A 25,492-nucleotide genomic window follows, 5' to 3' on the forward strand; every position below is an offset into this window, starting at 1 on the left:
CGCAACGTAAACATTTTCCCTCTATAAACTGGTTGATATCGTATTCCAAATATACCAGAGCTTTAGATCAGTATTACGAATTAAACTTTCCCGGCTTTGTGCCACTCAGAACAAAAGCCAAAGAGATACTACAAGAAGAAGAGGACTTATCGGAAATTGTGCAGTTAGTGGGTAAAGCTTCACTGGCGGAAACGGATAAAATTACATTGGAAGTGGCTAAAATGTTAAAGGATGATTTTCTGCAGCAAAATTCCTATTCTTCTTACGATCGCTTTTGTCCCTTCTATAAAACGTTTGCTATGTTGAAAAATATGATAACATTTTATGAATTGGCTCGGAATTCGGTTGAAATAAGTGCTCATTCAGAAAATAAAATAACATGGAATCAAATACGCAGTCAAATGGGTGATATCTTGTATCAGTTGGCCTCCATGAAGTTTATGGTGAGTTTTTTTAAGATTTTTAATAACAATTGAAATTTGTGTGAAGTGTTTCTTGTAGGACCCTTTAAAAGACGGCGAAGAGAAGATTTTGGATAAGTTGGGTCAACTAAATGAAGACATGACTTTGGCTTTTAATAATTTGAGGGGTGATTAAGTGCCTCCATGGTGACTGTTTTTAAAAATATTTTATTTAATAAATTTGAGATTGTGAAAAATTTGTAAAAAAGCTTTTTAAGCTTTCTTTGTTTCTAAGCTATTTGTAAAAAAGCTTTTCTATGCTTTTTGCTAAAAAGTTTTCCTAAGCATTTTTTGAAAAAAAAAAAAAAAAATAAAAAGCTTTTCGAGAAGTAATTTTAAAAGCTTTTCTGAAATTTCTGGTAAAAATGCTTTTAAAAGCTTTTTTGCAAGTTTTTGTTCTTATAAACTTTTTTGTGAAAAAGCTTTTCTAAGATTTTTTGGGAAAAAGCTCATATAAACGCAATTGAGTAAAAGCTTTTAAAGATTTTTTTGTAAAAAGCTTCTCTAAGTTTTTTTGTAAATTTTAGGAAAAAGGTTTGATAAATTTTCCGGCCAAAGCTTTATCAAAAAAGCTTTTATTAGATTTTATAAGTAATATTTTCTAAGCGTTTTTCGAAAGTTTTTCACAAAAAGCTTAAATGTATGTATATGTAAAAGCTTTTTTATAAAAACTCTTTAGTTCTCAAATAATTTGAGCAAAAAATATTTGAAAAAGCATTGCTAAGTAAGCTTTTGTGCTGGTCAATTCTTGAAAACAGTTTTTTAGCTTTTGTTCTTTTTTAAATCTCTACTTTAACTTCAAACTTTTTATAAAATAAAGCTTTTTTGATTTTTTTTTTCTAAGCAAGAAAGACGTCTTCAAAATGTAAAAAAAATAGCTCTAAAAGTGCTCACCTATGTACAAGAATATCAGGATAACGACGAATTGGACTGGTAAAATGTGTATAAATGGGTATGGATAAAGCATAATGCCAAAAATCAGCATCAGAACTTTTTCCTTCGCTGCAGTAATAACTGAAAAGGAAATAAAAATAAAACATTAAAAAACAGCCTTTAAATAAACAAACTTCCAAACATACCGAGCTCTGGCCATTGGTTTAGTCAATAGAGTACTTAGGCAAGCTTCCACAGCTATAGGATCACTGGCCTGTTGGGTTAAACGCTGCATACTCTCATAAATCGCTTTCGAAGAACTAATATCAAATTCTAAACCCATATTATTTAAACGCTCTTTCAGAGCCTTCATAGATTTTTGCAAAGGTGGCGAATGATTACGCAAAATAGAGATGTCGGGAAAACGATCATGTATAAATTTAGCCACAGACTGATTGGCCAATAACATGAATTCTTCTATGAGAAAGTTAGCCTCTTTACGTCCTTCTATTTCGTAGGCAATAGGTTCGCCGGTTTTGGGATCCAATTGAAAACGCAATTTGGGATTATTAATGGAGAGAGCACCGTTTTCATAACGTTTTGCCTTTAATTTTTGGGCTATTTGTTGTAGTAATAACACACGCCATTTAATATCATTCGGTGTCCATTCATTAAGCAACTCAGGAAAATCATCGTTATCAAATTCTTCCTCGGGATTGTCGATAATCTTTTGTGCATGCTCATAGGCAAATTGAGAACAAGAATTTATGATCGAACGTGTAAAACGTGGTGCACTGAATTCCTCCTTTTCCGTGTGCCATTTCCAAAATACGGAAAAAGCAAATTTATCCTCACCTGGCAGTAGAGAGCATCTGAAACACAACGAAGGTGGCAGCATGTGTATGACTTCATTAACCAAATAAATAGAAGTGGCCCGATGTTTAACCAAATTATCCAATTCGGAATTTTCTTGCAAGTAATAAGCCACATCCGAGATATGAACACCGATTTCATATTCCTTATCATTTAGTTTTTCCACCGATACTGCATCATCTAAATCTTTGGCTGTTAGAGGATCAATGGTAAAAACACATTTCTTGCGGAGATCTTCACGATTTTTTAAATCTTCCTCACTGGGTGTAGGCATAGGACCGTCATACATTTCAAGGAATTTTTGTTCATAAGGCTGTATGTCTTTCAAGCCATTGTGCAGAAGAATAGCTTTAATTTCGGCCTGCAAATTACCCACCTTACCCACTGGCTGCACTAACTCCCCTATGCAGTGACCATTAATATCGGTTTCCAAAACTCGGGCCACATAAAGCATGCCACAGATATCTTCCTTATTGACCGTTTTCAACTCCTCTTGGCACAACTCTTTGGGTATATAAACCATGGGTACACGCATATCATGAGGCTTTAGTTTGAAGTATGTTTTTGAGTTTAATGTGGTGGTATTTATGAAACTTATGGAACCAACAACTTCACGCAACTCGGTTTGCTTGACAATCCGTATGACAAATGCTTTGCGACAATTTTTCGTTATCACCGCCATGCTGGTATCTAAGACATCGGTTATTTCTTCAATATCCGTATCGGGAGAGGAGTCATCATCAAATAATTCTTCATCTTCGGCCAAAGACATCGAGTTATTGCCTCCCGTGATGTGTGAAGATATTTTACGCATCTTCCTTTGACTTATGCCTTCATCAGTGTTAGTTCCATTGTTAGTAGCTGTTGAGGGATTAAAAACAAACGCCCTAACAATGTCACCCTCAAAAGCATAGCGTCTTGCTACTGGCATCAATATCATACCATCTTTCTCACTAGTTTCTCTATCCGTAGACATGGTGATAAAAGATTGACGATTGTTTTTACGATTGATACGTATTTCCGACTCTACTATGCGACCATAACCAGCCTCTACTAGGAGCATAGCATAGGATTCCAAGTCTTCTATATGAGCAGCTGAGCATTTGTACTTTTCTAGTAGATCAGGCTGTTCGTCACCCAAATACTGTGCCAGCGAGGAATTGATATATTTAGCAAATATCTCTGCAGGGGTTTGCTTTTCCTTATCTTTTTTATTTTTACCCTCATTTTCTTTTGCTTTTGCCTTTTCTGAATCCTTTCTCGAGGTTTGTTTCGTTTCTGGTGTATAATCCGAATCACATCGCTGTCTACCTGCTGCTGCCGAAGTGGAGGCAACATTTTCCATAGGTTGTTCAAATAAAGGAAAATTTTCTAGGCCACTTATAAAACGGGTCAAATACTGAGCTTTGGTCCTAAGCATTCTATTATTTAAAGTTAGTTTATAAACTAATTCCTGCAAACCCTCTACCAGATTTTCCAACTGCTTTTTGGAGTAGTGATTAAGTGGCTTGACTGCCTCACCATTTGGTATAACACCATTGGCTATAGCACCATTAGGCAATTGCCTTTCTGAGAGCTTTTCTCTTATAAATAAAGGCTTCTTACCCATAGTTTGTAAGGTTTTCAATACTTTCAAATCATTTTCTTTCAAGGCATCTTTATCACTTTTCAATTTACTATTTTGTAGATGCAATTGTTGACGTTTTGCTGCCAATTTATTAAAAATTGTATTTGTGCGCTGCGTTAATTTTAACAACGAATCATTGGTTTCCTTTACTTTACTACTTGTTGAAGGCAGATTCATTGTTTTGGTTTTCGTCCGCTCCGCCAACACTTCAGCATTTCCATCCGTATTTTTGTTGTTCTCATTGTTTTGTTTCGTTTTAGAAGTACCCTTGTCGTTTTCTTGGGAATTTTCTTCATTTACATTACCTTCCATTGTTCTGTACACAACTGTCTGAAATTTTGTCTTTGTTAAAAATAATCTATTTTGTTTTAATTTTCTATTTTTTTCTTTATATTATGAAATACTAAATTATAGTATTTCACCAGAATTTTGTTGTTTTAGCTAGCAAAAAATGCAACTTAAAAAAGAAATCTAAAATTGTGTAAAAAACGAAAATGTTTTAATTCACGCTTGTATAATTAGGGACTTTTTTGAAAAGATGTTTATAGCAGGAATCAGGCATGGAAACTAGAAATTTTAAAATGGTACTAACATACAAAATACAGTAGTTTTTCCATTAAAAGTACTAAATTCGTCTTTCTTCATATACATAATTTAATCATAAAAAGATACAGACTTTACTGCAGACTAGACTATAGACTAGAATATAGGCTAGACTCTAATATAAAATAGACTTTACACTAGACTTTACTCTAGGAGAAGCAATAGAACTAGGTTCGAATCTTCATAGCAAAAGTTTATAGATTAAAATAGTACTAAATATCTCATGTGGTACTACGGTATTTTTATTTGTCAAAAAGTACTGAAAAAGTACAATAGTACTGAATTTTCCATGCCTGGCATGGTAGTAAATTGAATATGTCATTCTGATTATACACAATCAATATTAATATTTAACTCAAATCGGTTGTTGTCCTTTGAACTTTATGTCAAAAGTACAAATTTAGATAGGTCAGTGTGTACCAATGTACTTTTTAAGATTGAATTGTACCAATTTTGTCAACGCTGGTTTATAGGGTTCCAAGGCGAATTTACATGTGGTGATATTATTCAATCAGCTGGCCAATTCTTTGCTTGATTCACACTTTTTGCTTTCAAAGTTTGTTATTGTTGTCTTTTTTTTTGGAAAATTACCTCATCATGTTTAAAAGCATAAAATAACAATCCAATTGTAAAGAGATATTTTTATTAAGTATATAGTGTAGATAAAGGCAAACATGAAATCGATCTTTTTACTTTACTCTTTAAAGAAAACGCATGGAAATTATTGATTCGCCTTAAGAGCTAACATCTGTAACAACAAAATGCAAGTAGTAATTTTATTGTTGTTGAACTGCCACCACCTTATTTATATTTGACTTGAGTGGTATAATACAACAATTAGCTTTTGTATATATCATCTAAAAGATGCCAGATGTTGAATGTAAATATAACTACGAAGCCTTACATTTTACTTTAAATTTATAGCCATAAATCTAAAAAACATTTAAATTTCTTTTAAACTATTACATTTCTTTAACTCTATTTTTAATAATTTAGTAACAATCTATCTGGCATCACCTCTTCAAAAATGTCATTAACCCTCTTTGACGTTTCTTTGCGCGCCATTTACCAATTGACAAGTAAACTTTACACTGAAATTCTCTAAAAGAATTATAAATTAAACAAAAAAATATATGTATTATTTATCGTAAATGTTTTGAATAACTTTGCTGCAAAAACAACAAAACAAAGATTCCTTTACAGAATTCGAAAAAACTCAAAATGTGCTCTAATAAAATGTGACACCAAAAAAGTCTTGTTGGCATGAATATCTTTTAATGTGGTCTAGTTAAAACGCTACAATAAATATACACAATTTTTAGGGAACAATTTGAATTGTAAGTGTGCTGTTTTTAGAAAAAAGTAATACTCGTTTAGCATAAAATAAATATTTATTATTACCTACAAAATGTTTACTCTTTGCTTTTCAATTTAATTTTATTGTTCTTTGCTAAAAGTACTTTGAGATTTTATGATTTTTTTTGTGTTGTTCTTTTTTTAATTTCCTTTGTAATTGTGTGGCTGCTTCTTTTTTTCTTATTATAAAAAATACAAAAAACAAATATTCTTGTGTTAAGCTTTATTAGTTAATGTGAAAAGTACAGTATGACTGAATTGAATTCCTATTCAATTGAAAACAATTTAAACACAGCCGAAAGCCGAGCTGAAACTGCTCCAGCCTCTAATATCAAGACCGCTGTCGAAGACTCTGATCCGGTGCCGGTAGTGGTACACTATCCACGCTTAGATTCCAAAATCATTTTGCAAAATATGGAAGAAGTTTTGGATTCGGTAAAGAAACAACACAAAGAGAAGCATAGACGTAAAAAAGAATTGAAGAAATTAGCCATGATTGAAGCGGCTAATAATGGTACAACAGAACATGTTTCAACTACTGAGCTGGATACGAAGGATACCAAAAAGAAAGAACATTCTGAAAAGAAACATAAACACAAAGATAAAGAGAGACGCCATTCGAAAAAGAAGCCTTTGCAGGAGAAATCTACTGTTGAAAATGGCAAAGTATTACAAGAAAGTCCCATTAAATCGGGTACAATTTTACAGCATTTTCCCAGAACTCCTAAAAAAGAAGATCAGCAGCAGTCTTCTAACCAAGTTGACGATGAAGTACAAGTAATTGCTGATGAGGAGAATGAAAATAAAAATAATGAAAAAGCTACAACGCCTCCCAAAAACTGCAAGGTCACAAATGCTTTTGAGGTGATGATGAATGCTCGCAATAAATCTATAGGTTCCAATACTCCCGGTAAAGACTCACCTTCTCCGATTGCCAACAAGGAATTGGCAGTAGCAAATGCCAAACGTAAACTGAAGCTGCAGGAATGGGCTGAACAAAAGGGTGGCGCCAAACGTAAACTAGAAGAAGAGGCACGAGCTGCCTATGTTGATGAACAGTTGGAGCAAAGAGCTAAAAGGTAAATAAAACATTGCAATTGTTTTAAAATTTATGTAAACTTAGAATATAACAATAAAAATCATACTAATTAATGTTTTTTATTTAATTTAGATTTAAACAAATGCTTGTGGCTGGCGCTAGTCCAAAAACTACTACTTCTCCCACTGCCAAAACAGAGTCCAAAACAAAAGCTAGCAAGAATAAACCGAAGGAAAATCCTCAAAAGGATAAGCCAAAAAAACGCAGAGGTCCTAGAGTACGTCGTTTAAGTTCGGTGGATTCTGTAGATTCTTTGGAGCCAATAACACCGATAAAAGTCGATAGCGAAACTTCCGAATTCTTGGCAAAGCTAAATTCTCCTACAAAAAAACGTGACAGTCTTTTGGGTTATTTTCCTAAAAAGGAATCACCCAAAGAATTAGCGCTAAAAGAAGTCCCACAACCACTGGACAATCAAACTGTGAAAGTAGAAATAAAGCCAGATACACCCAAAAGGACTGGAAAAAAGGCAACCAGTAACCATAGTACCCCCGCAGCAGCCAATCAGCAAACACAGGAAGATACAGCGAATGATATTGGTACGCCCAGTGGTAGACCAAGACGTTCATGTGCCAGCAAAGCACGTTATGACTACGATTTAGAAAATAGTCCTACAAAAGTTGCAAAATTAGCCAAAAGTACACCCGGCCGTAAAGCTGCAACACGTAAAGTTAATACACCTACCTTAAAGGTTCCCCCAGAGGAAGAGTCTATTGATATTATTATTCTAGATGATAGTACAAATATGAGTGGTTGTGGTACAACTACACCCCAAGGAACACCTAAAAAATTAGCTCCTCTCTTTATGCGTTCACTACCCAAACCTAGTCCCGATCCTGAAATACTTAAAGCACGTAAGGCTTTCTTACAGTCAGGAGTTCCAGAAAAATTACGCCTCGAACAGGAGAAACAAAAACAATATGAACAGCATTTTGAAGAAACAACGGAAATTTTTCCCAAAGTTTCTCATGTTAAACAATTAGATGAAGAGGAGTTAGAGGTGGATAAACAAATAGCCAAGTGTTCATTTAAATTAAATTCAGAAGAAACTATAGTTAAGACTCCATCACCGACCAGGAGAGCTAAAGCAAAGTCGAATAAACGTCAATCCAATGTGGGTACTTTATCTGATTGTTTGGCTGTAGATTTTCAGGTAAATATTAGATTTTTTCAAATTTAATCTCTTGATGGAATTTCGATTTTTCTGTGTTCAAATGAAAATTTTATTTTTTTTCTTTCAGCTGCAAAAGAACAAAAGTCTTGATTTCAACTTGGATCAGATTACATTACCCTCACTGGCGAATAAACGGGCAATTATTAAGAACTGGAAAACAGAATTTGAACGTTTTCCCACTTACAAGTGTTACAATCAAATGCGTGAAAAATATCGTTATTTCAGTGCTATAGATTCTGCCCAAGAGTCGGAACAAGTAAGCGAATCATTTGTAGTTACACGACAAACTCGACGTTCTTTAGAGGCACAAAAGAAAAAAGAACCCGACAATCCCGACGAAGAGTACAAACCACCACCTACAGCACCCAATGGTGAATTACTATTCAGTGAGAAATATAAACCCTTACTGTTCGAACAAGTCTTGGTAAATTTAAATCCAGTTACACAGCTAAAAGAATTTCTTTCAAACTGGTCAAATGGTGGCACTGGAAGTGCTAGAAATTCTCAAACTCTAGACGATTCAATGGATTTAAATGATTCTACTTGTAGCAATCAAGGACCTTCCTGTAATACTGTAGTTTTATTGGGACCCGTTTCCAGTGGCAAAACAAATGCCGTTTTTGCTTTGGCCAACGAAATGAACTTTAATGTTTTGGAAATAAATGCCGGCATGAAGAGAACGGGTAAGCGTTTGATACAAGAATTGCAAGAGGCTACACAATCTCATCAAATACGTAAGGATGCTGCTGGTTCAGGTTCTTCGCAAAAAAGTTTATTGAAAATGTCTTTGAATGGCCTTAAAAGCAAACTTAAAAGGCAAAACTCAAACTCCAACCAATTGGAAGCACAAAACAGTGATTCCAACTCCTCGGATCTGCAGCAAACGGCACGTAAGTGTTTAATTTTAATAGAAGATGCCGATATAGTGTTTGAACAAACCGATGCTGGTTTTACCGATGCTATCTATACTTTGGCAGCTAGTTCTAAGAGACCTGTTATTGTAGTTGCCTCAAATCCCAACTGTGCCCATCTGCAACGTTTAATGGCACAAAATACCATACACTTTTCCTCGCCCAATGTGCTAAACATATCAAAATTCTTAGCTGTATTATCTCTTATAGAAAATTGTCCTGTACAATTAGACGATCTCATTTCATTGTATTTGTATAATCGTCGGGATTTAAGAAAAACCTTATTGGAATTGCAATTCTTTATACAAACTGGTGGTGATCGACAAAGACAATTGCTGGATAGAAAAGCTTCCAAAAAGAATGAAAAAGAAAATCCAAATTATTTTGCTTCACCACGAAAACGTCAGTTCTCGGTAGAACAACAAGACACTGAAACCAGTGACAGTAATGTACCCTCAGATAAAGCAAACAACAATGCCAAAGCTAGTGATAAAGTCTATATGCATCGTTCATTATTCGAATATTATACTGTGGGACAAAACTCCAAATGGCGCATACCATTTCCCATAGATTTTCATCTTTTCAATGTTAATCTAAATGAAATATTTCATGTTTCGCGCAAACTTAAAACCGAGGTTAATCAAGAAGCTGCTACCACAAAATCCACCACAACAACTAAACGTAAATCAAAATCTCCCAAAAAGCAATGGTTAACGACAGCTACAGCAAAACCTAAAACTCCTTTGGATAATTTGTGTTCATTTTATGAAAATCTTTCCGTAGCAGCTCTTATGGATGAACAAGACAATCAGTTTCATTATCAAGAGCAAAATAAACAAAAACCTTCTATTGTAGATCGTCTTAAACCAAATGTTTCGGAAACGATAGCACATTGTTTATTGGAAAAAGCCATTGAGGTGGATTTGGAGGCAGATTTGTGTCCCTATAATCTGTTTGATACACCTAAGAATAGGTGAGAGTGATATTGTGGAAAATATTTAATTATTTTTAATAAATTATTCAACATTTTTTATTACAGCATATCATTATGTGAACAATTGGGTTCAATGCAATTACGCTCTAATAGAGCTCTTAATCTGGACTATGAACCCGCTCTACGTTCTATATGTCGTAGCGAGAAAATACGCTCAACTTTAGAACGACGTTCAACACGTTTCTATCATTATCTAAGAAATTATAGCATTAATGTGTGCAATTTTTCCACTACACATTTCGATTTGGCCTGTGAGGCATTTCAATTTAGCGATAATACCGAAGAAAACCAAACCATAAACAATCCCCCATTACCCATAAGCAATCCTAATACATAGACTCTATAATAATAACAAAATGCAAAAAAAAAATATTCTGAAAAACTGCAAACACACACAAATGAAAGTAAGTTTTATTTAATGTATATTTTACTTTTTACTTTATTCTTCTTTAATTTGCAAAAAATGAAAAAGCTAATATTAATTTTTATTATTTAAATCTATATTCGTGTATATATACAATAAATACATACATACATATACTTACATATATAAAAATATTAAAACAAAGTTAGCATAATATATGTTTTACGATTAGGGTCTATTCTATTATTATAGTTTTTTTTTTCTTAATAAAATTAATGAAATCCCTTTTTTTATGTCGTTAAATATAAATTTGAAAATTTAATAAAAAAAATCCATCTTTTTTTAGTTAAAATTTCCTAAGTCCTAAATTAACTATAGTTAAAAACTTATTTTCTATGTTTTCAAAAACAAAAGAATAATTTCACACGTTTCTTTTCCTTTCGACAACACTGTTGCTGTTCGTTTGTGGCTTCGGAGGACAATTTTTTAGATTCAGTTGTGGAAAGTGTTGAAATAACACATTGTTGAGAGCACTGAAAGGAAAAGAATAAATAATACAATGAGAATTTCCTTAGGAAAAGCTGAAAAAATCAATAAAGCTTTATAAGAAGCACTTTTGTTGAAACAAACTTTAAAAACTTTTTATAAAGTGAAGCTTTTTAATAATAAGCATTTTTTGGTGAAACGAGTTTTTTTTGGGAAAAGGCTTTTTTTAAAAGAGCTTTTTATCAAGAAAGCTTTAGGAAAAAAACTATTTAGTAAAAATATTTTTTGAAAAGCTTTCTAACGGCAAAGTGAAAAAGTTGAACAAAGTTTTTTTTTCGTATATTTTGTAAAAAAGCTAAGAAAAAAAGCTAAAAAATAAATAATTTTGGGGAAATTATGTGAAAAAGCTTTCTATTAGAAAAGATTTTTTTTTTACCGAAAAATTTGATTTTTAAAGAAAAGCTTTACGAAAAACTTTTTAGCAGAAGAAAAAATTAAAAAGCCTTGAAAAATTGACAAAGCTTTTTAAAAAAGCTTTTAATCGGGAGAGTTCAAAAAAAAACTTTCTTTACAAAAAAGTACTTTAAAAAGCCAACAAAGCATTTTTGGTATGTTTTGTAAAAAAAAAGCTTTTTATAAAGTTTATTAAAAATAAATCTTTTCGGAGAAATTTTTGCAAAAAAACTTTTTATCAGAAAAGATGTTTTTAACGAAAAAGCTGATTTTTAACAAAAGAGTTGCGAAAAACTTTTCAGCGGTAAAATTAAAAAAACTTTATAAACAGAGTGTAAAAAAAGTTATATGGCTAACAAAGCTTTTCTAGTATGTACATTAAAAAAACAAATTCGGCATTATTAAACATAAAAAGCTGTTTTGTTAAAAAAACTTTAAAAGTTAAAAGTGGACAGTTTAAAAAAGCTTTTTTGTGAAAAAAAAACATTTTATCAAAAAAGCTTTTTTGTAAAAAAAAACATTTTATCAAAAAAGCTTTTTTGTAAAAAAAAAACATTTTATCAAAAAAGCTTTTTTGTAAAAAAAAAACATTTTATCAAAAAAGCTTTTTTGTGAAAAAAAAAAAACATTTTATCAAAAAAGTTTTTTTAAATGAAAAAGCTTTTTATCAAAATATTATCAAGAAGCTGATTTTTACAAAAAGCTTTACAAAAACACTTTTTAGCAGGAATACTTTTTAAAAAGCTTTTATCGAAAAAATATTAAAATTATATTAAAAAGCTTTTTATAAAGAAATCTTTACGAAAAAGCTTTTTATTAGTTTAGTTTTTACTAGTTTTTAAAAAACACTTTTATCAAGAAAACTTTTTTGAAAAGCTTTTTAACAAAATATCAAAAAGCTGCTTTCGAAAAAAACTTTTTAGGAATATTTTTAAAAAGCTTTTTTTTATAAATAAAAAGGCTTTTTATAAAGAAAGCTTTACGAAAAAGCTTTTTATTAATAACGTTTTTTATAATTTTTTTTTTTTTTATAAAAATGTTTTTTACCAAGAAAATTTTTAGGAAAAAACATTTTATCAATTAAGCTTTTTGTGAAATAAGATTTTTCTTTTATCAAAAAAAGCTCTCGAACAATTTCCTTTAATTAATTTTCTTTAGAAAGCTTTTTGTCAAAAAATATTTTTACGAATTACAATTTTTCAGGAAAGATTTTTTTAAAAAGCTCTTTTATATAAAAAATAAGGATAAAATTTTCATTGTTTAAAGATTTTTTTATTACTAATAAAGCTTTTCTTAAGAATTTTTTTTAATGTATTTCATCAAGAAAGCTTTTTCACAAAAATAGTTTGTGACAAGGTATTTATAAAAATAATTTTCAAGGAAAAGCTTTTTTGGGTAAAAAATGTTTTAAATGTAAAAGCTATTTTCAATAGTTTACTCTTGAAATCCCTCTTTACTTCTTTATATACACACCTGATTATCTACTACACCAATTTTATACATTTTCATATCCTGTATAGCATCTATAGAATGTCCAGCATCATTAAATGCTCTGGTTGCGTCCTTGCCAGCATATTCCAAAATTAATTCATCACCACCAGGATGCTAAAATGTTTTTTTTATATTTGTTATTTATACACTTTTATTTAATATTTAACTTAACATACATCTTTTAAAAACTTTGTGACATCATAAACAACACCTTTAACAACAATCCACACTGGTTTGCCATTTTTACCGTTATTCTCTGAGATTTCACACATTTCATATTTAGATGACATATTTTGTTCTTTTTTTTTCTAACTTTAATTTTTAATTTGCTATTTTTTTACTAGTTTGTGTTACCACTAACTTGTTAGTTAACTTCCTGAAAAGCTACTGTTGTGAATAATTAGGAAATTGTTTTCTTAAAAAGGTTTTCTACATGTTCTATTTGCATTAGTTGCTACTTCTGCTAACATTCGTAAATATTCGTTTAAATAGATAATAATATTTAACTCAATTTCACTTGTGATTGGTTTTTATTATTTTTTTATCTACAGTTTAAATTGTTTGCATATTGTTTGTTTATTCACGTTAGTTTGTATGTTTATTTTTTTCTGCAGGGAAATAAGTTATTGACTTTTAATTTGTTAAGAGTTCATGTAAAAACAAAAAGAATTTTTTACTCTTATCAATCACATTTCGTAATTTTGGTAAAATAACTGTGGGCGTTAAAAGATGTATTCGTGGAAATTTGTTAGTAATAGGAAATGTAAATTACTCTAAAGATTGGGATTTACTTTTATATAAAATACTGAATAATTTATTTAATGTATTGTTTTTAAGAACAAAGTTTAGGTTTATAAGGGTTATGATCCATAAAAAGGGGCAACTCCACTCGGAGACCATAAAGTCCATTATGATTCCTTTTTAGAGTATGAAGATCCAAAGATAGAAGAACAAAACACTAGAAAAAAACCAACAAAAAAACATAAGTAGAGAAGGGAGTCATAAAAAACAGGTCAATTCCTAAGGGATTTCAAGCTGAAAAATTTACCGAATCGATAACCTAAGAAAGAATTATAATAGAATAAGAGTCTCCCTATAAAACCCAATTTCAAGCTAAGATTCTGTATTGTAGGACAATGGCAAATTATATGATCAATCGTCTTTAGTTCCTCTGCATCTTCGTATATCTGCAATAGTTCGATATATTATTGTTCCACTGACTGACAAAGGCCCTAATTGAGCAATGCCACGTTAATATCTTTATCAGAATCCGCCTATCCAGTCCTATAAGTAGCTTGGTAACTCTAACATTAAGTGTTGGCTATAAGGCCCTTGATAATTTGCAATCCATTCTACTATTTTAGGACTGATTGATGATGTCACAGATTCTTACGAAAATCATCCTGTAATAGTAACAGATGGATGGTTTCACTCTTATATTCTAATCACCAATGTTAAGACTCGAACCTAATGTAGCTAGTTCATCATCAACTTCAATACCAATCACATTGTAGAGCCCCGACATCCAACACAGTGTAATAATAAACAGTCTCATAATGTTCCTAAGAGCATTTCTACAATCTACCATCAAGCACGAATGTTTCGTATGCACTAAGAGCAGCGTGACTATCGACATAAGTTGTCATAACCGACAATAGATCCCGTATCATTTCCGTCGCTTTACAGACCTCTAGGATCTGTGCTTGGAAGACACTACATTCGTCAGGGAGTCTGAAGGACCTATTTATATTGGCATCAACGAAATAGACAACGACACCTATGAGGGTAACTATCTTAGACCCATCGATAAAAGTTACAAGTCTACCTAGTTGGAAGTTCCATTAGAGTTATTACTTCGAAGTCTAGAGGCGTAACTCTATGATCTGTAACTGCACATAGGAAATTCGTTCAGAATTTTTGGGGATTTACGGACAATAGATAACGGAATGCAACAGTAAAGAATTAGAACAGTACCTCTTACAGTTTAGCTGTAGTTTAGATTTGAACTCGATGGAGTATTTTATAGTCCAGATAAAATGAAGTATACCACCGAAGTTTTATTCAAATAGGGTAATATTAACCCATAAACTGTGGAGGAGAACTAACTAACTAACTAACTAACTAACTAACTAACTAACTAACTAACTAACTAACTAACTAACTAACTAACTAACTAACTAACTAACTAACTAACTAACTAACTAACTAACTAACTAACTAACTAACTAACTAACTAACTAACTAACTAACTACTAACTAACTAACTAACTAACTAACTACTAACTAACTAACTAACTAACTAACTAACTAACTAACTAACTAACTAACTAACTAACTAACTAACTAACTAACTAACTAACTAACTAACTAACTAACTAACTAACTAACTAACTAACTAACTAACTAACTAACTAACTAACTAACTAACTAACTAACTAACTAACTAACTAACTAACTAACTACTACTAACTAACTAACTAACTAACTAACTAACTAACTAACTAACTAACTAACTAACTAACTAACTAACTAACTAACTAACTAACTAACTAACTAACTAACTAACTAACTAACTAACTAACTAACTAACTAACTAACTAACTAACTAACTAACTAACTAACTAACTAACTAACTAACTAACTAACTAACTAACTAACTAACTAACTAACTAACTAACTAACTAACTAACGAACTAACTTAAAGCATTTCTATAAACATTACTTTTGTTTTGAAAATACTTAGCGAATTCAAATTAAATGCTGTAACCGTATGTCGGTGTATTATTTACTTTCGCTATCAGTTAAATGTTTTTGCTAATTTTGCTAAAAACGTTTATGATAAAAATTTACGTGACAGTTTAAACATTTACAGCTTGTTTTTCTAAAATGAAAATTTGTCTTCGTTCTTAAAAATAACGAACGAAATTGGCTTTACGTTTTTGTAACGAAAAAATAAATGTTCATGTGAGTGACAACGAAAGAGCTTTATTTTTCCATATATTTTTGGTTTTTAGAAAATGAATTCGTTTGTAATAAACGAAAGAAATGTCAGAAATAGACGATAGGCAAAGGCCTTTCGTTTGCCCAAAAAACAACGAAAATTTTACCAAAATACGTAATATATGTGGCCATTTGAACCAGAATGTAATTCGCAATACAAACCTTTAAAATTCTTGAGACATTGCATACAATTTTCATGTTGTTTTTAAAAAAACATTTTTTCATAATTTCAATTTTTTTTTAAAATTATTTTATTTTTGTTTATTTTTTAGGGTTAACACCAAACACCTTATTTCTACATGAAAAAATATTTAAAAATTCAGAAATGAAATACGTAGGCAATAATGTTCTGTTACGATAGAAAAAGCTCATTTCATTTTAGACATTTTTAAACGAAAACTTTCAAATGTTTTATAAAAACCTAATTTTAAACTTGATCGTAATAAAATGAAATGTTCGTGTGAGAACTAAATTGTTTTAGAAAAACAGGCTGTTAGAGATAATTTTAAATAAAAAGTTTATAAAGCAGGCAAACATATACATAGTTCAATTGTTAAGAGTTTTTTTAATCAGTCAGGAATTTTAGTTATTTATAAGAGTAACCGTAAAAAGGTGAGTATTAAATATAAACAATTCAAATTATATATTAATTAATGTCTTATAAATAAGTCATTAATTAATCAATATCAATTTAAGTAATAGTTTTTTTGGGAGGAACACGAGATAATGTATTATTAAAGCTTTCATGTGCCCGGCTTAAATAAAAGTAAGTATTGTATTTGAAATTTTGCAGTGGACTACTCAGGAATACAATTTTAACATCATAAACTGGATAAGTAAAAAAACGAGGTCTGGCAACTCTACCAAATTAAATTTTTGCTTATTCAATATATATTTTACTAATTATAATATAAACAACCCTGTTTATGTAATCATTTGCTTATTTACTATAACCGCCAAAAATCTGGCAACTCTTTCAATTTCCTCAAAGTCTTTTTCATCAACTTTACTTAACGGATTGTCTTAATTTAGTTAAGTAATTTATATGTATATTATAGCTCATAAAAATATCACTTATTATTAAAGTTCATTCATTAAATTATAAATAACTAGCGATCTGGCAACTATGGTTAATAAAATTTTAATTTACCTTGTTATATCCTTAATCAATGACATTTGAAACTGTTAAATTTGCACCTGTAGTTATGAAGTTATTAAGCATTGTAATAATTCCTAATTTATTACAAATATAGATCTGGTAACACTGACAATTTAAGATATAATTTAAACTCTAATAATTTCTGCATCCATAACATTTGAAATTTTCAAATTTGGTCAAAAGGTTTAAGAGATATTGATTGTACTTTCAAATTTAGCAACTTTAATAAAGTAATTTTTTAAATTATAAACAACTAAAGTCTGGCAACACTGTCAAATAAAATTTTCCATAACTTAAAATCCCACTTCACATCCAGGCGTTACTACAATTGCAATAACTTTAGTAGTTTCCAAGTTATATGTTTGTGAACAATTTTTGCTAATACTTCAATTTTTCCAAAACTCTCAATATGGCAACTCTGCCAAATAAAATTTTTATTTAGTTTAATATGTCCTTTACAAATTGCCCTTGGAATGGTTTAATTTGCTGCTGTACTTACAAAGATATTAAGTTTTGTATTCATTGCTTTATCATTTGTTAAATTATTACAATAACCCATCTGGCAACTCTGTCAAATTAAGTTTTATATTTCTCTTGAATATTTATCAAGTCAATTGCCTTTGGAACGGTTGTATTTGGTCCAGTAGTTTATGAGATATAACGTTTTGAAAGTATCCCACTTTTTTCCATTTTCTTAAAAGTTGGCAACCCTGTATAGGGGTCGAGTCAGCGCCATCTATTGAACACCATGATTGATTTACGGCAAATGCTTTTTTAATGGCTTATGGAGGGGTAACTTTAAAGGGCTATATCTCTGAAACTACTTTATCAAATTCATTCATTCTAAATGCTATCGATAGGGGTAGAATTGTAGAATTTAAAAATTTATTTTTCCAGGGTTGCCAGACTGTTTTTTACTTATATAACTAAAGGAATATTCAAAATGCTATATTTTGAAAACTTTTAAATGTTTTCAAGATTTTTTAAATGTAATGGTTAAGGAAAATTTGTGAGCTGCATAAAAACTTATTTTGACAGAGTTGCCATACTTAGGGGAAAATAATTAGCAATTTTTAAAAAAATAAATCGAAAAATTCATTATATCGGAATTATTTATACACTACACCACTGTAGTGTGCTGATGTTTGTAACAGCCAAAAATATTGGTCTAAATCGGCTCAGAATCACTTTCTGAGTCGATTAAGCTATGTCCGTCTGTATGTCTGTGTGTCCATGAAAACCTTGTGCGCACTCTACAGTTCGCAATTTTTAAGATACTTTGATTAAAATTTGGCATGAACTACTCCTTTTCACCTAACCCCAGTACAACTGGACCCCCGAATAGGGCTTTTGAGCTCGTAATTATGTTAAATATTCTAGTATCACTCAAAAACTTAGATTTTTATAAGTCTGAATAATACTGCTCAATATAATTTGATAAAATTTGGCACATATTCTTCACTGGATCCAATTGAATATGGTTGAAATCGGTCCATTATTTCACCTAGCCTATTTTACTTCTACAATACTTCCTCTATCGATAGCAATTGGAAGTAATGAAATGTATACTGTAGTTATCGAGATATTGCTTTTCTAATGTAATCTGTCTAAATAACTTCATCTGCAACCTGGTAACCCTGTCAAACTAAATTTTGCTTTCTACAATACTTCCTCTATCGATAGCAATTTGAAAGAAAGAAATTTATGCAGTAGTCTTCAAAATATTACTTTCTAAAGTTAGTCTTTCTATGTAACTTCAGCAGCAACCTGGCAACCCTGCCAAACAAAATTTCTGTTTTCTACAATACTTCCTCTTTCGATATCAATTGAAAGAAATGAAATGTATACAATAGTTTTCGAGATATTGCTTTTTAAATTTAATCTCTTTAAACTAACTACAACAGCAGTCTGGCAACCCTGCCAAATTAAATTTTTTATTTACTACAATTCTTCCTCTACCGATAGCAATTAGAATGAATGAAGTAGATGCAGTAGTTCCCGAGATATTGCCTTTTAAAGTTGACCCTCCTTAGGTACCTAAAAAAACGTTTAACGAAAAACCATCATGTTAAACAATAGATGGCGCTGACACGATACCTTTACAGGGTTGCCAAATTTTAACAAAATGGAAAAAAAACGGGATAACTTTAAAGCTTAATATCTCCTAAACTACTGGAGCAAATTGAACCATTCCAAGGACAATTGATGTGGTAGATATAGTAGAAATGTTTAAAACTTAATTTGACAGAGTTGCCAGCTCGATTATTGCAATAAATTAACAATTAATTTTTAAAAAATACAAAACTTAATAACTTTATAACTACAGCACCAAATTGAAAGATTCCAACGGTAATTGTTAATAAGCAGCTTAAGGTAAATAAAAATTTAATTTGACAGAGTTGCCGGATTGAGGTTTTAGTGTTATGCTTACATTTTAAGAAATATTTTCAAAAGGCTATATCTCAAAATCTATTAGAGCAAATTTAAATATTTTTCGTTCTAAAGATACAGGAAAAGCATAAGATTTAAAAAACTTTATTTGCCAAAGTTGCCAGATCATGAGTTTTTTAATAATTACAAGAAGAGGGTTAATGACGAGGGATATGTTTAAAGTAACAGAACTTGTAAACTACTTAACCAAATTAGAACGTTGTAAGTTTAATTGTTAGAGAAGACTCTGAAGATTTTAAAAATATTTAATTTAACAGTGTTGCCAGATGGATATGTGTTATAAATAAGCATATAATTACATAAATATTACAGATTGTACAATCTCTGCAACTATTTAAGCAAATTCAATTGTTTCTAGTATATAATTAATGAAAAACATAAAAACTTAATTTGCCAGTGTTGCCAGATCAATAATTTAATGTTATGCTATGTTTACCTTTGGCTTTAAATAAAACTCATATTTCTTTTCGTTTTGATTTAACATTTTACTTATATATATATATTTTTTTTTATTTTAATTTAAGCAAATAAAAAAATTATTTTTTATTTTTTTCCATTTTTTTTTTGTTTGTTTTTTAATTTCGAATGATGTATGGGATGCATGTTATAATAATGTGTATGTTGTTGTTTTGTTTTTTTTTTATAAATGTAAATCTTATATATTTAAATTTATTATTTTTTCTGTTGGTTTACGCACATGAATTTCTTGAAAGTTCCTTGTTTTTTTATACAATATTTAAAATAAATTTTGATATTTTTTTAGTTTTTTTTGTAATTTTTTTTTAGTTTAAAATTAATGCAATGTTATTACAAAAACGTAAAGACACTTTAAGTGTCAAGCTGGTTTTGAATTAAATATTTTTTTTTAATGTTTGTTTAATGATTTATTTTAGCTAAGTTTTAAAGAAGAGAGTGCAATTAGTTTATGTTTATTTTTTATTATTATATGTAGTTAATAATGTTTTATAGCTTTTTTGTTTATGTTTTTTTTTTTATATATAAATATGTGAAAACTTGACGAGCTTTTAATAACAATTCATTTTTTTCTTTAATTTTTAAGATAAAAAATATTTTATTTTATTTTATTTAATAATATAATTGTTATATTTTAGACATACATTTTAAATGTTAACAAACAAAATTACACGCATACGTTTTTACAGACAGACACATACAATTATATATATATTTACTTTATTTATTTTTGATATATTTAGTTTATTTTCTTTTAAAGTTTTAAGTTTATTTATTTATAATTTTAAAGGCTTTAAAAGTATGTATTACATATTTACTATTTTATTTAAAAAGTGGGGCTAGGGGGGTCACTCTTAGAGAAATTGTTATTTAAATATGGGGATTTATTTTGTTATTTAATGGAAAAAATATTTAATTATACACATAGTAGTATTTAGAAATTTTGTAAACTATTTTTTTATATTAAAAAAAGAAAAAAAAAATATAAAACATATTTTTGTTTATAAAAAAGGTTTTTATATAAATTTAATAATTTTTAATGTTTTAGTTTTTCTTTAAATTTTATATTAAATTTTACACTTAGTGGGAGGAGGGGGGACACATATTTTCTTTATAAAAAAGATAAACTATATGTATAATTTAAAAAAATTGGTAGTTATATAAAAAAATCCTTAATTTAAAAATTTTCTTTTTTTTAAACTTTCAAAAGTTGATTTTATAATTTATTTTAAATATTTTCTATAATTATATATTAATAATATTATATTTTATTTTAATTGTTAAACTATATTTACACTCACAATATCATATTTTCAGCATCATTATACAAAATGATTAACATTTCTCTTTTCTCATGAATTATTTTCTTCTCTTTTATGTTAATATTAAACACTCAAGTTCTTTTACACCATTTGCTGGATTTGCTTTCTGTTTTGGTGTTTAAATTTTCATAAAAAACCTTTCTCACAATATGCCATTCGTATAGTACTGATAGCCATCGTATAATTTGGTCGAAAGACTCTTTAGGGAATCTTGTACCAATTGTTCAACTTTACGTTCCATTTCCTGTTCGGTTAAGTTCATGTGGAAACGTTTGCGGAGATTCTGTACGGTTCCGGAGCAACCATTTTTGAAGCATGGTAATTGGGCGTCTAGAAAAAGAGAAAGGGAAGTTAGTAAGTGAAAATAATAAAAAAATCTAAAAGATTTTATAGATTAGACTACAGACGTGATTAAAAACTAGACTATAGACTAAGCCATAGACGATAGACTAGAATATAGACTAGTCTAAAGACTAGACTAAAGACTACTATAGACTAGACTATATATTAGACTATAGACCAGACTATAGACTAGACTATAGACTAGACTATAGACTAGACTATAGAATAGACTATAGACTAGACTATAGACTAGACTATAGACTAGACTATAGAATAGACTATAGACTAGACTATAGACTAGACTATAGAATAGACTATAGACTAGACTATAGACAAGAATATAGAATAGACTAGAATATAGACTAGTCAAAGACTAGTTAATAGATTATACTATAGAATAGACAAGACTATAAGCTAGACTATAGACTGGACTATAGACTGGACTTTAGACTAGACTATGGACTAAACTATAGACTAGGCTATAGACTGGACTGGACTTTAGACTAGACTATAGACAAAACTATAGACTAAACTATAGACTAAACTATAAACTAAACTATAGACTGAACTATAGACTAAACTATTGACTGGACTATAGACTGGACTTTAGACTAGATTATAGACTAAACTATAGACTAGTCTATAGGCTGGACTATAGACTGGACTTTAGACTAGACTATAGACTAAACTATACCCTAAACTACAGACTAGACTATAGACTGGACTATAGACTGGACTTTAGACTATACTATAGACTAAACTATAGACTAACTATAGACTAAACTATAGACTAAACTATATACTAGACTATAGACTAGACTATAGACTAGACTATAGACTAGACTATAAACTAGACTATAGACTAGACTATAGACTAGACTATAGACTAGACAATAGACTAGACTATAGACTAGACTATAGACTAAACTATAGACTAGACTATAGAGTACACTATAGACTAGACTATAGACTAGACTATAGACTACACTATAGACTATAGACTATAGACTAGACTATAGACTAGACTATAGACTAGACTATAGACTAGACTATAGACTAGACTATAGACTACACTATAGACTACACTATAGACTAGACTATAGACTAGACTATAGACTACACTATAGACTAGACTATAGACTAGACTATAGACTAGACTATAGACTAGACTATAGACTAGACTATAGACTAGACTGACTAGACTATAGACTAGACTATAGACTAGACTAGACTATAGACTAGACTATAGACTAGACTAGACTATAGACTAGACTATAGACTAGACTATAGACTAGACTATAGACTAGACTATAGACTAGACTATAGACTACACTATAGACTAGACTATAGACTAGACTATAGACTAGACTATAGACTAGACTATAGACTAGACTATAGACTAGACTATAGACTAGACTATAGACTAGACTATAGACTAGACTATAGACTAGACTATAGACTAGACTATAGACTAGACTATAGACTAGACTATAGACTAGACTATAGACTAGACTATAGACTAGACTATAGACTAGACTATAGACTAGACTATAGACTAGACTATAGACTAGACTATAGACTAGACTATAGACTAGACTATAGACTAGACTATAGACTAGACTATAGACTAGACTATAGACTAGACTATAGACTAGCCTATAGACTAGACTAGACTATAGACTAGACTATAGACTAGACTAGACTATAGACTAGACTACAGACTAGACCAACGGTTCCCAAATGGGGGTCCGCGGACCCCTAGTGGTCCGTAGTAAAATCCTAGGGGGTCCGCGAAGACGAACGAAAAAAACCATGAATAAACAATATTCTGCTTTTATATGTATGTACAAATATCTCCAATTTTTGAGCAATAATCCCAAATTTTTGGTGACTTTTTGAATTTTATTTTTTCGGTTGTTTATCAGGAAGCTAGGCCCTACAAATTTATATAACTTTTATAAAGTAAAGTACTGCGTGATTTGTAATTTTTATTTCCTGTATATGTACTGAAATAATGGTTTTTATTTCAGACAAATAATACTCTGCCTTACAATTAAATTAGGGATACTGGTATTCCGGAGTATGAAGTTCAATTCAAAGACAAGCTTATTACAGATTTAAGTTTATCAAATTGTAAGCAAAAGTTTTCTCGTTTGAATGGATTAAAATTATATATTTCCAGAGGTGATTCTTTATGCATGTCTTTACAAATATTCCAATCCGACGTGATACACAGATTTTAACTTGATTTTGTCGACCAATACATATTATTAAATTAACATCAGAAAATCCATAGCGTTTCGCGTAAATATGTAGCCAAAAACCATGAAGTAAAATAATTCGGTGGTATTTTAAAATTCAAATTTAAGTTTCAAATTTACAGTACTTTAACAAAGAGTTCAAATCATATATTATGCGGATAACGCATTCCGCAACAACATAGAAGAAGTCCAACTTTCTTATAATATTTTCCCGAAAACTTAGCTCACTTACTCAGTTCACCCTTTGCAATCGCAACAAATTTTTGAAACGTGACTCCTTAAGCACATGTGACAATATTTGATAAATAAACCTTTTCGCTACCTTGAAGAAAAATGAACATGAAAGATCTCACGATCATAAAATTAAACATCATGTTAACATATCAACAAAGAAGTCATTCTATCTTCAAAACATGCAATTGAAAACCTATCTGAAATATTATATATTCTCAATGTACGGGAATATTTTATAGATATGTCATCTCTACATTTATTAGACCTAGGGATTAATGAACCAGGTCAATTTTCGGATGGACAATTATTTAGAACAATAAGATATCAAAATATGTATGGGGGTCCGCGAAATTAAATAAGTTCTTCAAGGGGTCCGCGAAGTAAAAATCTGTGGGAACCGCTGGACTAGACTATAGACTAGACTATAGACTAGACTATAGACTAGACTAGACTAGACTATAGACTAGACTATAGACTAGACTATAGACTAGACTATAGACTAGACTATAGACTAGACTATAGACTAGACTATAGACTAGACTATAGACTAGACTATAGACTAGACAATAGACTAGACGATAGACTAGACTAAAGACTAGACTATAGACTAGACTATAGACTAGACTATAGACTAGACTATAGACTAGACTATAGACTAGACTATAGACTTGACTATAGACTAGACTTTAGACTATAATAATTGTGTAAATCTTTTCAATTTAGAGGTCTGGTAAATGTCATTTTATTTAAAATACTTACTGCTGCGCATAATTTCAACAAAATTGATTATACGATCCATATGTTTGCGAGCGGTCATCATGCCCACCAACAATAAACGATTAAATTCACGCCAATGTTCAGAGTTTGTGCCACCCATGACATCCACAAATTCAGGAGTCAATTTGAAAGGAGATTGTTCGAAACCTATAAAAAGGAAAGGAAAGGAAAACAAACAATTACAAACACTATTTTAAAAGTTGAAATGGAAAATATCAAGACTTACCTAAATTTTTAGGTGATATGCTTAAAATAAAACCAAAATCAATGTGTATAATATGGCCATCAGAGTGTAACAGTATATTGCCATTATGCCTAAGGAAATAAGAAAATTATCAAATAAATATCATTTCAAAAATCGCTCCATTAGAAAATATTTGCAAAACTTACCGATCTTTAACTTGCAACAGATACGATATTAAACAATATGCTGCACAACTTTGTACGAAATTCTTTTGAGCCAAACGAAAAGCATCACTTTCAGTTGGACCATATTCATCGATGAAATAATCGCGTAAAGATTTATTGGAATTCTTTTTGATTTGATGCAATGACACCGTATTCAAAATAGGCTCAATCAAACCACTATCATTGGAGAGACAGACTATTTTATAAGGACGCACCCAGAGATCAACATGTTCTTCTTGCCAAATGATTTTGAACATCTGAATGTAAAAAATTTATAAAATAAGACTTACTATCAAGAA

At 30.2% G+C, this 25,492-nt stretch overlaps 5 protein-coding genes across 8 annotated transcripts in view; 2 read left to right on the forward strand and 3 right to left on the reverse strand.

The window, feature by feature from the left end:
- The window catches only part of LOC119607175 (V-type proton ATPase catalytic subunit A-like), a 2,191-nt gene extending 1,533 nt beyond the window's left edge, over positions 1-658 (forward strand). The window contains exons 1-2 of the mRNA XM_037960980.1: positions 1-443; positions 502-658. The exon at positions 1-443 is cut by the window's left edge and continues 1,533 nt beyond it. Coding sequence (XP_037816908.1) covers positions 1-443; positions 502-597 — 539 coding nt within the window. The 3' untranslated portion in view covers positions 598-658. The remainder of the gene's footprint in view (positions 444-501) is intronic.
- The window catches only part of LOC119607174 (DIS3-like exonuclease 2), an 8,770-nt gene extending 4,405 nt beyond the window's left edge, over positions 1-4,365 (reverse strand). The window contains exons 1-2 of the mRNA XM_037960979.1: positions 1,541-4,365; positions 1,356-1,475 (exon numbers count right to left, since the gene is read on the reverse strand). Of these exons, the coding sequence (XP_037816907.1) occupies positions 1,356-1,475; positions 1,541-4,146 (2,726 nt within the window). The 5' untranslated portion in view covers positions 4,147-4,365. The remainder of the gene's footprint in view (positions 1-1,355; positions 1,476-1,540) is intronic.
- Positions 4,366-5,480: 1,115 nt separating this feature from the next.
- On the forward strand, positions 5,481-10,621 carry LOC119607176 (ATPase family AAA domain-containing protein 5). Of its 2 annotated transcripts, none has more exons than XM_037960981.1 (5): positions 5,481-5,774; positions 6,015-6,872; positions 6,965-8,045; positions 8,134-9,950; positions 10,017-10,621. In XM_037960981.1, exons 2-5 carry the CDS (start codon positions 6,043-6,045, stop codon positions 10,306-10,308), a joined length of 4,020 nt encoding a protein of 1,339 aa, XP_037816909.1. In that variant the 5' UTR covers positions 5,481-5,774; positions 6,015-6,042; the 3' UTR covers positions 10,309-10,621. The 2 variants fall into 2 exon arrangements, with proteins under 2 accessions (XP_037816909.1, XP_037816910.1); XM_037960982.1 differs by having other exon boundaries at positions 6,089-6,872.
- Positions 10,621-13,172, reverse strand: LOC119607177 (cytochrome b5). The gene is made up of 3 exons (XM_037960983.1): positions 12,942-13,172; positions 12,748-12,879; positions 10,621-10,868 (listed from the first exon to the last, which is right to left on the reverse strand). The coding sequence occupies exons 1-3, from the start codon at positions 13,053-13,055 to the stop codon at positions 10,737-10,739; spliced, it is 378 nt and encodes a 125-aa protein (XP_037816911.1). The 5' UTR covers positions 13,056-13,172; the 3' UTR covers positions 10,621-10,736.
- An 8,031-nt stretch (positions 13,173-21,203) lies between these two features.
- Positions 21,204-25,492, reverse strand: part of LOC119607182 (phosphatidylinositol 4-kinase beta) — a 75,502-nt gene continuing 71,213 nt past the window's right edge. For all 3 annotated transcript variants that reach the window (XM_037960990.1, XM_037960992.1, XM_037960991.1), the window contains exons 8-11: positions 25,176-25,450; positions 25,012-25,100; positions 24,768-24,932; positions 21,204-21,501 (exon numbers count right to left, since the gene is read on the reverse strand). In XM_037960990.1, the coding sequence (XP_037816918.1) occupies positions 21,314-21,501; positions 24,768-24,932; positions 25,012-25,100; positions 25,176-25,450 (717 nt within the window). In that variant the 3' untranslated portion in view covers positions 21,204-21,313. The remainder of the gene's footprint in view (positions 21,502-24,767; positions 24,933-25,011; positions 25,101-25,175; positions 25,451-25,492) is intronic.

The sequence above is a fragment of the Lucilia sericata genome, unplaced genomic scaffold (assembly GCF_015586225.1).
Source record: "Lucilia sericata isolate MDLA Ls3-8-SP2 unplaced genomic scaffold, ASM1558622v1 Contig000669F_arrow, whole genome shotgun sequence".
NCBI classification, from domain to species: Eukaryota; Metazoa; Arthropoda; class Insecta; order Diptera; family Calliphoridae; genus Lucilia; species Lucilia sericata.